Here is a 13,667-nt window from a genome sequence, read left to right on the forward strand (position 1 = left end):
CCCACAGCGGGGCGGCACCGGGCGGTCGTGGCGGTGCCGTGGCAGTGACCCTTCGCGGGCAGTGCTCGGCTTCAGCTTCGGGGAACGCGTTTCAGGCGCTCAAAGGCACGAAGCTGCTGTTCGCTCTTGGGTTTTAGGGTTTCTCCCTTATTCCGGCTTTTCTGCTCTCCTTTATCAGGTGGAGGCCACTCGTCCCTAGTTGGAGCGCTTACCCGGCGCTGCCGGCTGTGCTCAGCCTCACACCCACACTGTCCCTCGCCTCCCACCGCAGCAAGGGCGGCAGGAGCCCCGGCCCCGCAGGGCCCCCCCGGCTGCAGGCAGGCCCCTACGGCCACCCGGGGCACGTTGCCATCCCACGGTGGTTTCAGCTCCTCCTGATGGTTTGCCGTGTGACAGTGGCCTAGCCGGTCGATCACGGAGCGCTCGTGGTTAAAAGAGTCATTATCTCTTTGTTCCTCATGTGCTTCTGGGGGAGGAATCCTGTTCCTCAGCCCTAGCCAGGCCTGTGGAGAGTCATACAGTGACTGCGTGAAAGACTGGTGGAAGAAAACCTGTCATCCCAGCAGGAGGGGGTGATTTACCATCAGAAGACTTCGGGACCTTGTCACAGTTTGCTTTCTCACCATCCTGCTCCAAGCAAAGTGCTTCTTCTGTAACCACGGGCTTTTGCTTTTTGTTCCACCCTGAGCATGTAGATAAAGACTGGTTTGAGCTGTTTAATTTTGCCTACTCTTGGGTTAGCTCTAATGATGGTAGGATGAAGCCAGGGAAGTACCACAGGCAGGGTACCAGCAGGAGTAGTACTAATGCAGGCACCTGCAATAGTTGATGAATCCTCATCAGGCATAGTGGAACACTGAATGTTTAAATAAAAACATATTGGGGTGTTTCTCGATTACTATCAATGTGGCATCCCAAAAGCTGACAACTTTGGAGGAGGGAATGAAAGCCTCCTGGGAGATGTAGAGGGATCATACCTGATTTTTTTCTATATTTCATTAGCTTTCTTTCTCATTCCTGTAGGGTGTATGAGATTGATCTTGCTGCATTTCTCCATGTTGTGGCTGTATTCACTGTGAACAGCTTTTGGAGAATGGATGTAGCCCCAAAAACCAGACAGTTACTTTGGAGTTGCCTTCATTTTTACTGTTAAGGTGACAGAAAGGTGTTAAGTGACAGAAGTGTGGCAAGCAGCTTCAAGGGTCTTCGGGACATTGCTGAAATGATTACTGCAGACTGAAAGAATGAGGAAAAGGCCAACTAGTGTCACTCACAGTTAATATAATTAGTAATCTGCTGTGCTGAGGAGAGACTCATGTTCTGGGGACAACTTTTTGGTGTGACAAGGGGAGGTGGGGGCAACTAAGGAAACAGCTATTCCCTTGCATCTCATCACTGGCAATTTTTTCCTTCAGTCAGCTATGTGGAACAGGGATGGTTGGTTGCTTTTTTTTTTTTTTCATAGTGTTACAGTCTAGTTTTTCTTCCTTCTTGGGTTCTGATTTTGTTGGTCATCTTGTTTCTGTTAGGTAGACACAATCTGTTTTTAATGTTTTGATTTTCTCTTCTTTTTCTGGTTTGTGGTGTCTTGGTTTGGAGAGTTCCTTTAGCTCTCTTTAAGTACACTGTATTGAAGAGATTTATCAGAGAGTTGAACTCTCTAGCTATTTTGCTAATTTCTCCTCTGCAATATGATGCTAATATCATCTTGTATCTATTTTGAAGGGAAACGAAACTTGTTTCAGTGCTTCAGAAACGGGTGATAATAAAACCTCTGGCGTGGTGTTGAATTTAAGAGTGGATGTGATGAATTTAAATGTGAATTCTGACGATCTGTAGCAAAAGGAGCATGTTCTGGCTGAAAGAACAGTTAATTGATTAGTCTCTGTATGTGGATTTTCTTGAGAACCTGCCTGCTGTATGCACTGACACTGTAGTGCCTACAACCACATCTGTTTACTGAGCTGCAAGTGCTGTGCTGTTGGAGGGATTTAGATTAATCAGGTGTAGATAGCTGATGAAGTGGAACTTCAGGCTTTTTCCTCGTGTACTAGAATTGGCTGAACTACAAAAATTAACAAGTCCAGTATCAGTCTTGCTGGAGAAAATTTGTCTGCTAGCTTTCTTAGCCTTTTCCACTGGTGTTTCTGCATTGCAGCATAAGCTCCCTGTGATGTTGGTAATTTGAAAGGACCTCCATCTGCAAAATAATGAGATCAGCCTGAAGTTGATTTGGATCTTTCTTAAGCAGTTTTTGACTCCAAGGGAACCTGAAGGCTTATGCCTGTTATCAGATGTCACAGGGGGCATGTGCCTAAAAGCAAGGTCGGTTTGGCCCAAGATGCTTATGCTGTCCTGGGGAATTTAAGCTTTAGTAATGTTATTGCAAAACTGACCCCATAGTTATGTATGATATCAGCTAAAAACCTTGGGCAGAAGGTTTCTGCTTCTTTCTTCTGTAAAGGCCTTGGATGTAGACATACACTTAGGCTTTTTATTACTCTAGTTTGGGGTGCTGGGAGGGAAAACGTTAATTTTGATCCTAGATGCGATGATTTTTAGTTCAAAGCCTTTGTAAAATGTGTTGACTTGTATGTACACAGTCACTGCCATTGTGTAAAAGCATCTGTGAAGCAAAGATATGTGGCGAGTTGTTTCACAGGGAAGCATCCTGACTTAATGGACTGTGGAATTTGCTCCCAAGCAAATTCCAAGGACTGCTTATCCTGTGAATGTGTGACTTTATGGTGTTGCTCTGACTTGACTGCAGTTCTGTTACCAGCAGTCAGATAGGCAGCTTTGTTTACCATCTGTAAGACTTGAAGGATGTGGGTAAGGGAAGCCTTTTGAAGGGCATGCTTTCCATGCACAAGGAAAAGCCTTTATCTGGGTCAGTTATAAAGTGTGCTGGGTAGTGTTAAATACATGGCTTAGTCTCAGCTGGGGGTTTTTGAGGGTTGGTTTTTTTTGGGTTGTTTTTTTTTTTCTTTTTTCTTTTTGTTTGTTTTTAATAGGGCTTTGGTAAGTATCCTGCTATGCATGTGTCAGGATACTGAATGCTTAGCTTAAATTAAAAAAAAAAAAAACATTAAAAAGCCCCACACCCCTTTCTGATGTGACACCCTTTGCAGAGGGCCTGAGCAAAGCGTGGGCTGCCACGTCTGAGTCACTGGGCTGTGCAGCTGAGCAGGCAGACACCTCACTGGGACAGAGGTCTGAAGGGGGACACTGTGTCAGCTCTGCCACGTTCCTACCAAATCAGCACTCACGTGTCTCTACTGTGTTCTAACATGATCCCAGAAAGACTAAAATTTGCTACCATGTGAAATTGTTGAAAAATTGTAAACTTCAGTTTGGGTCAAATGCTTTCTGAAGCATCATCTGGTTTGCCTTGGCATCCACAGCACAAAGCAGAGTCTCTAGCAATTCACGAGTTTGAGAAACAGAACTGGCGTGTGTGTGCTCTGTGAAAGGTGGCAGACACGCCAGGTACTCAGCAGATGTAACTCTTGGCACTCGTGTTATGCAAACAGCTTTCAACATGCAGAACATGAGGTATGGGATATGTACGAACAAGGCCACGGACGAGTCTACTAAGCAGCTTTGTAGGCGTTATGTTTTATCCCCTTTCAGCAGGGACAGCAAAAGAGCTTCCCGGTCCATGGCACTGCCTGTATCTCAGCCTGTCCTCCGGCTGCCGCCTTTGACACTGACTGTCCCAGCACAGCCCGGGAGCGGGCATGTCCAGTGGCAGCGCTCTTGGAGACGGTATCAGCCTGTCTGTGTGTCCAAGGTCTGTAGTTCCAGCACACCACCACCACCACTCCCGGACTGTCCGGTCGTCCCCTGTCACGACGGGGCTCCCACCGCCCTTTCCCGGGCACAGCCTTGCCCTCGGCCACGGGGGCGGGCGGTTCCTCCCCCCGACCACCCCCGGGAGCGCGCGGTGGCTCCGGCCCGGCCCCGCGGGCGGGGCCCGCCCCAGCTGACCGGCGGGCGGGGCCGCCGCGCTCATGTGACACCGCGGAGCCGCCGCTGCTGCCTCCGCTGCCGTGCCCGCCACCGCCATGGTGCCCTCCCCGCTCGCCCTGCTCCTGGCGCTGGGCGCCGCCGCCACCGCCCTGGCCGAGCCCCTCCGCTTCGTTGACTGCGGTGAGTGGCTCCGGCCCGTGGCCGCGGGGCAGCGGGAGGAGAGCAGCAGGCGGAGGCGGCCCGGTAATCCCGACTCTTCCTTGCAGGTTCCATAGACGGCAGCATCCAGGAGGTGAACGTGAGCCCCTGCCCCACTCAGCCCTGCCTGCTCCACAAGGGGACATCCTACAGCATCAACGTCACCTTCGCCAGCAGTAAGGAGCACATCCCCAGCTGGAGTGGGCAGGGGCAGGTGATCCCCTCTGTGTCCCACTGCTGGGAGGGGAGAAGGGCGGCTGGAGAAGGATCTGGGTGGGAGGAAGAGTGTCCCTTAGTTTTGTTCTTGCAGCGTCTGGGGTGTGTGAAGGGCACGTGTGGTATAAGTGTGTTCTCTGTGTTTTGCAGAGATCGAGAGCCAGGGCAGTAAAGCAAGGGTGTACGGGGAGATGCTGCACGTGGACATACCCTTCCCTATTCCTGAGCCTGATGGATGCAAGTCTGGAATCCAGTGCCCCATTCAGAAGGGCCATTCCTACAGCTACCTGAATAAACTGCCTGTGAAGAGCGAGTACCCCAGTGTAAGTATGCAGGCAGCTGGTCAGCTTCTCAGCCACTGCCTATACTGCAGTAGTCTCACCACCTGCCTTTAAGGGAAGACATCTTGTTCTGTTCTGGTGAGACAGAGTAGACTCCATAGACAGATTGGTGTTCTTTTTGCTGTATGACTCTAGTTTCAAGTTCCCACTTTGGGATAGGCCCAGCAAAGGAAACAGCCTAACTCCAGCTGCTGAGAAATGGCTTCAGCTGCTCCAGTATCTTCCTGCGCTGTGCTTCCCACCAGAGCCTGCTGAGAATGCTCCCAGACTGGGCGTGCTTGACTCTGGAGTGCAGTTCAGCTAGGGATGCTGCAGGATGTTTCCACTCTGCTTTTGCAGGGAGTGGGAATTCGAGTGCAGTGTGTGGAGGTCTCCTGTGTCATGTAACTGGGTGCTCTCCATCCACAGATGATGCTCCAGGAATCAGCGTGTGAGCATGGTCCACTTACTGCACGCAAGGGCAAGGCCCCAGCTCTGCCCTCTTTGTGCAGAGCTCCCAGGACCTCCTTGTTCCACAAAAGTGATAACTTTTCTCCCCATGCCCTTGCCTTAAGATTTCCTGAATGTTCTTATTTCCTTCTACTTCTTTCTCTTTCAGATTAAACTGATTGTGAAGTGGGAGCTGGTAGATGACCAGGACCAGATGTTGTTCTGCTGGAAGATACCAGTGCAGATTACCAGCTGAGGAGCTCTGCCATTAGTAGGGTTTGGGGAGGGGAAAACCAGAAACAACACAGGCCAAATTCTTTTATATAATAAACATTTCTTACTGCTTCCTTCAGAGCTCTGTAGCCTCTGAGCAGCCAGCACTGTGTTCCTTGCAAGATCAGCCCCTGGCAGAGTGCTCTTACTGTGTTTAGGTGACACCCCTGGGGTGTTCTCCTAGCAGCTCAAAGGGCAGCAGTGTCTGCTGCGGGAGTGACTGAGCATCATCCTCCAGCTGCTCTGTGGAGGCACTTTATCTGTTAGACATGGAGCTGTCTGTCCTCACAAAGGAATTTCTCAGTGATGAACCTGGCTATTGTCTGAGCTGCTACCTGATAACCCTTCAGTGCCTCTTATAGAATGCCAGCTGCATCCACCTTCCTGTGTTTCTCCTGCTGTGTTGTGATTGAGATGCCCCCAGGACCTACATTTGCTATCTATGCAGTGAAGCAGAGGAGTCTTTCCCTGAGCTGACAGCCTGCTATGTCCTGGGCTTCTGCTCAAGCCAGCAGGACTCCAGCTGGGAAAACTTTTTGTATTTTGTGGATGCAAAGCCAAATGGTGTTCAATGTCTCTGCAGGGATGATTCTTTCTCTAACCAATGGTTTGCACTACTACTAACTTGGAGCTGCTTTGAGCTCCTGAATCTCTTTTTATAACTTTCCTTTTAATAAAGGCTAGACAAAATCTGCTTGTGTTGTATTCTGTGAGTGAAGAGGAGGATCAGGAGGAAAAGCAGAGTGTCTGGGCATCTTCTCCTTGGGATTCAGCTGGTCTTCTTAGCTGAAGGCATGAAGAAAGGTGGTATGCTGGCCTAAGTGTGGGTGACCTGGAAGCAGCCAAACATCTCTGTTGCTGGTATCCTGCATAGATAGCTGGCAGTGTCTGGCTGTGCTCCTGCTTTGCTAGTCCTATGCAGGCTTGAAATTGTGCAAAGGCTCCCTGAAGAGGTGGTGGCATAGAACATAGCCTTGCTTGCTGCAGCATAGGTAAAGGTCTTCATACTGAGGCCTGGCTGGAAAAACAACTGCCAGACCTGCCAGAGAGCCCTTACCAACTGCAGTAAGCTATACTTTCTCACGTGGGAACTGCAGCTTGCTTGTGTGAGAACAAGGCAGGGTGTGAACAGCTACAACTTCCGTGCTCTCTGCAGGGACTGGAGTTGGCTCCTGCCACTGGTGCTGGGCTGGGGATTTGGCCTGGCAGAGCTCCCTACTCCAGTTTGGGGCCAGGAGGAGGCCATGTGCTAGCTGAGAGGGCTAAGAATTGGCTTACAAGTGGGATGGCTGTGCCCTTGGCAGAGGCAAGACAAGCATAGTTCTGACAAGCCCCAGTGTCTTGAGCCACAGGGGCCCAAAATAAATGTTTTATTTAACAACATGAGAGACGTTTCCAGCAGACTCAGTTAAAAAAAAATAACCACCAACAACTTTACAGAAAGGAAGCTGGACCTGCTCCCCCTCCCCCTGCCCAGCACGTATGAGGCACAAAGTATAGCCCTAAAGGCCACAGGGAGGGCTGGCCCTGGGGCCCCTCAGGTCTCTTTCCCATGCCCCAAGGTTAGGCAGCAGCTCTAGAAAGCTGGGGTGGAACCCCCTTCTTAAGCTCTGGCCTGGGAGCTGGACGCTTCACAAGGAGTGGGGCCAGCACCCGCGGTATGGGTAAGGCTTGTCGCTAGGTCAGTGCAGCAGTGGCAGGGAGGTGAACCCCCTTTCTTGGCAGGGTGAGGGGGACAGGCAGGGGCTGTGTGGCAAGGGAAGGTGTCCTGTGAGCCTCCATGACACAGGGCAATGTGACAGGTGCTGAGGGCTGGGGTGGGCTCTGCTGCAGGAAGAGCATGGGCTGGCAGGGCCAAGAGGGGTTCAGAGGCTGGGAGCTCAGCCCTGACCTAGAGAGGGGTGTGGGGAAGCTGTGCGCTTCGAAGGCGAAGGAACAAAGAGCCTCGAAGCACCCACAGCCGTGGGAGGCCTTTCTCTGTGCTCCCAGGTCCCAGAGCCATGTGCAGGGGAGCACCCTCACCCCTGCTTTCCTAGAGCTACGCAGCTGCTGGGTTCTGGGCTGTCTGGGGCACACAGTGGTGTGACCGGGCCAGGGCCACGTAGCCTGGCAAGCACTGGCAGCGGTAGGAGCCCTCTGTGTTCTCGCAGGTGCCGCCTCGGCACAGGGGCTCAGGGTTGCCCACTTCCTCACACTCGTTGATATCTGCAAGGAGAAGGATTGGGCTGAGCTGGTGGCACTGAGTAGTCCCAGCCCACACCCACAGCCATCTCCTTGTGCCCCTGCCGTCCCCGCTAGCCCTCCCACACAGGTTCTGCCTGCCCTGTCCCCCAACCAGTACCTTCAGGATGTCCACAGTGGCCCCACCAGCGTCCCATGCCCTCAGCATATCTGCAGAGCATCTGTAGTATCCAAGGGTGGCATCCCCAGTGTCCTTCAGCACAGTACTGAACCCTGCCCCATGTACACCAGACAAGAACCCCTCCATGCTCTGCAGCTGGTGACACTACCTGGTTAGCAGCTTTTGGCTAATAAGTTGTAATAGCCTAAGATCTGGGGAAAAGGCCACTTCTAGCCTTGGAAAATGCCCTCTTCTGATCCAACAAGGTCAACCAGGCAACTGATGGTGGCCCTGAGAGGCCGGTTATCACCTCCAGGACCAAAACACAGAGGGACTTCGTGCTGCACAAACAACAGCTAATTTTATTAACCTGAAAACTGTGCCAAAGGGCTCAGTTGGCCAGTTTGTCAGGCTGCAGTGTGCATGTGAGCCCTACAGCAGCTGCCCTACTGTGACAGTTCTGTTCTGCTACATGTACTCACCCAGACAGACACTCTGCCTGAGATACACCCACTTGTGGTGGGGCCATGAGCAGGACAGAGCACCCACATACAACCCCAGAACTGTTGTTTGCACCCACAGGTGCAAACAGAGCCCAAATCCTCACCAACCAAGGCAGGCCCAACCCCTCTGACCACAAACTCCAGACTCAACCCCCACTGATCAGCAGGGGGTGGGGAGAAGCTGATGGGGGTTCAGCTGGCCAAGGGAGAAAGAAGGCCCCAGCGGTTGCCAAGGGACCCTGGGAGGACCAAAGTGCTCTGCCACCCCAGGGACCTTGGATTATTTCTAGCATAGGTGGAGGGGGCCATCTGACAAAGAAAGAGAAGTGCAACCCCAGGGAGGAATGCTGGAAGCAAAATTTTAAGGGAGGTAAGAGAAAGCACAGCAGTCACAGGAGGAAGATGGAGAGGGGAAACATGAGAAGAGAGAGCTTGAGGAACAAGGTAGACTTCACACACAGCCAAATGTGAGTTTGTGGACTCACATTAAACCTCAGGATCAGACATTGCCATGAACAGAATGGCTTGCTCGGAAGCCCAAGGAGAAGTCAGGCATATCAAGGGAGATGTGCTTTGCAGCCTCAGAAGCAAGGGAAAGTAAAAGCTGAAAGAGCAGAAGGCTGGTCTGGCCACCAAATCGAGAGGAGAAATGAAACAAGGACACTTTAGCCCAGAGAGACCCAAAAGCCAGAATCAACAGCGTAGTGTTCTAGCACTCTGCACCAAGTCCTGGAGTTTGCCCACTTGGGCAGGGGTGGGGGCACACAGCCCACTTTCAGGGCATGGGTAAGCTGTTGCCTTAGGGAAGTGAGAGGGGAAGTGCTGCAGCAGCTGCAGGAATATTCTAAAGGCCTGAAGTCAGCAAGGTAAAAACATGGTGATGACTAAGAATCGAGCAGAAGAACTGAAAGGAAAAAAACAGGCTGCAGTGTAAAATGAGGGCTAGTTAGTTCAGGATAGAAAAGGCAACAAGCAAAGGCTCCATAAATATGTTAGCAGGAAACAATGGGGAATGTCAGTCTATTTCTTATCAACAGAGAAAACAAAAGCCAGTTGAGCTGGCTGGAGCAGCTAACACGGGTTTTGTTCCAGCCATCATACAAACACTCGTGGTGATCAGACAGGGCACAGACCATGTTTGAAGTGTTTAAACAAGGGTGCAGGAGCACAGGGAGAGAAAGGTCACACTGTGATGGAGAGGTTCAACAATCAGATATAAAGCAGTTACATTCATAAAGGTTTGTGGCAACGCAAATTTATGTGCTTAATGCTGCCTGCAGTCCCTTAAAAGTTGACAGTTGTCTTTGAATGGGAGCATAAAGGAGGCCTCAGAAAAGCAACAAAAGATAAATCCCATAACCATCTTCTAAAACAGAGAAGGGAAAATCCAGAATTATAGTCTGCTCACCCCTAAGCAGTTCAGGTTTGTGAGTGATTAGGTCATACCCTCTAAAGAATAACAAGATCATTAAATAGCTGGTGCAGATCAGTTAAGGCCTGATTACGTTAAGCCAATCCGGTTCTCTTCCCTGACCTGATAACTGGCCTGTCAGATAAGGGAGAAGTGGTGGATATGATGTGCCTTGGCCAGGATGAGGATTTCAACACACTCTCACATGACACACTCAAACAGATTGAGAAAATACCCTCTAGATTAAACTGTGGCAATTGCACAATGGACCACACAGCTGCACTCCAAAGACAATTAGCACTACCTGGCTGTTACAACAAAAACCCTTTAAAGCACAGGCTGCAGTGGTCTGTCCTTACCTCTACTCCAAGCAAATGTTGTCATTAAGGTAGACAAAGGAAGAATCCCCATGCTGATAAAATATATGTGTGTGACACCAGACTGCAAGCACTTTGGAGGGTTCAGACTTACTCTGATACAGTAGCAGTCCAAATTTAACCAGACAAAATTAATTGAAGGCAAATGCAAAGCATTATGACCAATGAATGGAAAACAGTGCACCAATGCAGAAGAGGGAGTAACATCTCAGGCTGCCGTTTTGCACAGCTGCATTTGGGGTGGTATAGACCCCAATGAGGGTATGTGTATGAGGTATGTGTATGAGGAAGCTGCACCATTGTTTTGTACAGTAAGGATGCCCTGAGTTGGAGTAAGTGCTGTGCCTAAGGAAAAAGAGAATGTCTTCATCTGCTCTGATGAGTGCCTGCGGTCTCAGCTGGCTTGGAGACATATAAGTGAAAAGGATGGAGACATGGCATAGGGATTTAGAGGAAATGCAGAGAGAATATTTAGAAACCATGCCTCATAGGGCAGGGTGGAAAGTGAGGAATTTCACCAGGGCAGTGGCAAATGTAGAGGACATTAAGCACAGTAACAATGGCTTGTGATGTACAAGAGTGGTATGAGAAGACAGGAGACATCAGCCGCTCTCGGTGATGCCCCGAGCTGCTCTTACCTAGATGCCAGCAGAAAGTGGCCGGCGGAACTTCCACGAGGGCCCTCCCAGCCGTATGGGAAGGAATCGGAAGAGCGGGACTGCTCCTGCTGCCGTCCCGGCCGGCACCGGCAGGGAGCAGCCGCGGCCAGGGGACGCGGGGCCTCACTCACCCACGCAGGCCATGCGGGTCATGTCCAGCTGGAAGCCGTCGAAGCAGTCGCAGGTGTATCCCTCCGGGACGCGCACGCAGCGCCCGTTCTCGCAGCCGTTGAGGATCCCGCACTCCTCCGCCTGCAGCCCCTCGAAGCCCTCGTAGAGACCTGGAGGGCGGCAAGGTGGGGTCAGAGCAGTGTGAGCCTCAGCCCAGTCACACAGGGAATATCGGGCATGCAGCAAGACATTGACTGACCAGGACTGACTCAGGACTGATTCAAACAGCCAGGAACAGAGCTTGCTCCAAGCCTGGAGCAGCCCGGCTAGGGAGGGAACTACAAGGCAGTCCCCATGGACACAGTCTGGGTGGGGAGGCACTGCTCTGTCTCCAATACTCACCAGCTTGGCTGGGCAGGTAGCGGGGTGGAGACCGTGCTGGGCCATGGTGGAGAGGGCTGCCACGAAACTCACTGCTGGGTACCCTCCGAGGGAAACCGGCCTCAGGGTTTCCGTACTCAGACTCCAGGTAGTTGTAGTAGGGGCTGGGAAGGCCGTAGTGGGGGTCTTCCAAGCCTGGTCCGTACTCATACCTAGGTCTTTCTCGGAGCTCAGCCCCTCTCTCACTGTCTTCACTGGCCCCATTACACAGGAAAGCAAAATCAGCTGCAGGTGGTGAGAAAAAGAAAGGGTCAGTGCAGCCCAACTCAAGGTCCACTATATGGCCAGAGGGTGTGCATCCACACTGGGTCAGCTGAGCCAGGCGTGCATTCAGTGCCCTCCAAAGCTGCAGCTCTGTAGTTTGTTGATTGTCAAGAAGACTAGCTCCTGTCTGGGGCCAGGAGGTTCTTGAGCAGCAAGAACACCAAATCCCAGGGTGCTCCCATCCCCAGCTACCACTACCTCCTAACATGTGCAGAAGCAGTGGGATGCACAGGGCAACTCTCCCCTCAAGTACCTTGGACTTGCTGCAAACCAGTTTCAGGTACATTCTACCCACTGGTGCAGCTCAGCCCTAGAGAAGTGCATGAGGGATTACCTTCTCCTTGGGCTCTAGAAGTGCAGTGATCTTACACATGACATGACAAGTGGCAGTCCAGCCCATTCCCCACCTCTGCTGGGAGATGCTTGCCCACACCACCCAACTTACCAGAGGACCTGTGGGGACAAAGTGCACAGTTCTGCCCCCAGGCTTCGCCGAGCCGGCAGCAGCACTCAGTGTACGTGGTCTGCTGGCCATGCAGCAGGTCTTGGCAGATGTAGTCGGCAACAGTCTGCCAGCAGACATCCAGGTGGATTTCATACTCTTCCACGGCATCTGTGAGTAACACAAGCAAAGAATGCCATGGAAATCATTCAGAAGAGTGCCTGTCCATCTTGTTCCAAGAGAGATGACTATGTGCCCCAGCTCTTGCCCCCTCCCTGCCCTGGGTGCACCCTGTGCTGGTGCTGACACACCTCAGCCAGACACCAAATCCCCACCCACTGCTCCCTCTTGGAGGACCCAGCCATGGGGCAGGATGTGTGGGGCAAAGGTGTGCTGCATTGGGGGATCAGGCTCACCTGCCCTGCTGGAGAAATTCACACACCGGTTCCCAGTGGCATCCAGCACAAGAGGGAGGCTGCAGAAGCAGTGGTAGGAGCCTTCTGTGTTCAGACACTCCCCATTGATGCAGTACACTTCATTCTGACACTCATCCTGATCTGCCCACACACAAGAACAATGCAATGTTTCAGGCTGGCAGACATGAGCAATGTGACCCTTTCCCTGCCCAAACGGGGACCCCATGGCCCTCAGGCCCTCCTCTCTTGTTCCCCAGGAGGGCCCCAGGAAGCCTGTTACCTAGACTGGCCCAGCAGGGACAAGTCTGGGTGTAGCAGCACAGCTGTCCCCCTGTGTGCAGTGGGGTGCCTGCTGCTCTTTGAGGCCCTCTTACCAACACACTCGAGCCTGCTGGAGTCATAGAAGTACCCTGTACGGCAGAAGCACTTGTAGCCCGGCACCGTGTTCAAACACTGTCCATTGCGGCAGAACTCGGAGCCAAATATCTCACACTCGTCCATATCTGAAAGAGGGACGGAGGGAGGGCAAGCGTCTCAGGAAGCAGAGCCATGGAAGCAAGGAGGTGTGCAGGGTGCTATACCTGCAGAAGGCTGTCACAGCACTTTGCCTGAATTGCTGACAGGTCCCTGAGTGAGCCCCCCACCTCTCCCACAGACCCCATGCTTGGGAGCAGAGGGAGAAGCACCCCCAGGCAGAGCAGAAGGAGGGATGGTGTGAGCAGGACACTCGCAAACAGGAAATTCATGTGTATCTTAGGCACACAACCCCCATGGAGGTAAAGTGCCAAAGAAGGAGCGAGCTGGCCACTGGGAGATCTGATCAGTAACTGGAAGAGCTGTGTCTTAATGGTCCCCATCCCTGGTTCAAAATGGGAGACTTGCACCAAGAAAGAATCACTGCCAGCAACGAGGCAGGACTGGAGGCAGGGGCACTTCCAGCTCAACAATACTGGCAGTCTGGGATTTCTCTGGAATGGGGAAAACAGCAGCAGGATGTTAGCATCCCCCACAATAGGCCTAGGGAGATAGTTTTGTCAATGCATTTTCATGCAGGGTTTTACATACTGCTCTCCCTCTTCCCCCTGGAAGAAAGAAAATGGTGCTAGTACCTGTGAAAGAGACTTTTCCTGAGAGCAGATCTTCCTGGGGAATATAGCCCTTCCCAAGAGGGCAGATCTCTTGGTATTCCACTGAACAAGATACAGATGCCAAGAGGAGATGGAAAGAAAAGAAGCAGCTCATTAGTGCAGTCAAGGTGGAGCTGGCAGGCAGA

The 13,667-nt window shown here is 51.9% G+C and overlaps 2 protein-coding genes across 3 annotated transcripts in view; one reads left to right on the forward strand and one right to left on the reverse strand.

Moving 5' to 3' along the window:
- Nucleotides 1-3,993: 3,993 nt before the first annotated feature.
- Nucleotides 3,994-6,119, forward strand: NPC2 (NPC intracellular cholesterol transporter 2). Of its 2 annotated transcripts, none has more exons than XM_059849983.1 (4): nt 3,994-4,152; nt 4,239-4,384; nt 4,537-4,709; nt 5,326-6,119. In XM_059849983.1, exons 1-3 carry the CDS (start codon nt 4,068-4,070, stop codon nt 4,675-4,677), a joined length of 372 nt encoding a protein of 123 aa, XP_059705966.1. In that variant the 5' UTR covers nt 3,994-4,067; the 3' UTR covers nt 4,678-4,709; nt 5,326-6,119. The 2 variants fall into 2 exon arrangements, with proteins under 2 accessions (XP_059705966.1, XP_059705965.1); XM_059849982.1 differs by having other exon boundaries at nt 3,995-4,152; nt 4,239-4,346.
- Nucleotides 6,120-6,761: 642 nt separating this feature from the next.
- The window catches only part of LTBP2 (latent transforming growth factor beta binding protein 2), a 72,709-nt gene continuing 65,803 nt past the window's right edge, over nt 6,762-13,667 (reverse strand). Inside the window, exons 31-37 of the mRNA XM_059848223.1 lie at nt 13,504-13,584; nt 12,769-12,897; nt 12,395-12,535; nt 11,982-12,149; nt 11,234-11,497; nt 10,852-11,001; nt 6,762-7,634 (exon numbers count right to left, since the gene is read on the reverse strand). Of these exons, the coding sequence (XP_059704206.1) occupies nt 7,468-7,634; nt 10,852-11,001; nt 11,234-11,497; nt 11,982-12,149; nt 12,395-12,535; nt 12,769-12,897; nt 13,504-13,584 (1,100 nt within the window). The 3' untranslated portion in view covers nt 6,762-7,467. The remainder of the gene's footprint in view (nt 7,635-10,851; nt 11,002-11,233; nt 11,498-11,981; nt 12,150-12,394; nt 12,536-12,768; nt 12,898-13,503; nt 13,585-13,667) is intronic.

The sequence above is a fragment of the Haemorhous mexicanus genome, chromosome 6 (assembly GCF_027477595.1).
Source record: "Haemorhous mexicanus isolate bHaeMex1 chromosome 6, bHaeMex1.pri, whole genome shotgun sequence".
In the NCBI taxonomy this organism is placed as follows: Eukaryota; Metazoa; Chordata; class Aves; order Passeriformes; family Fringillidae; genus Haemorhous; species Haemorhous mexicanus.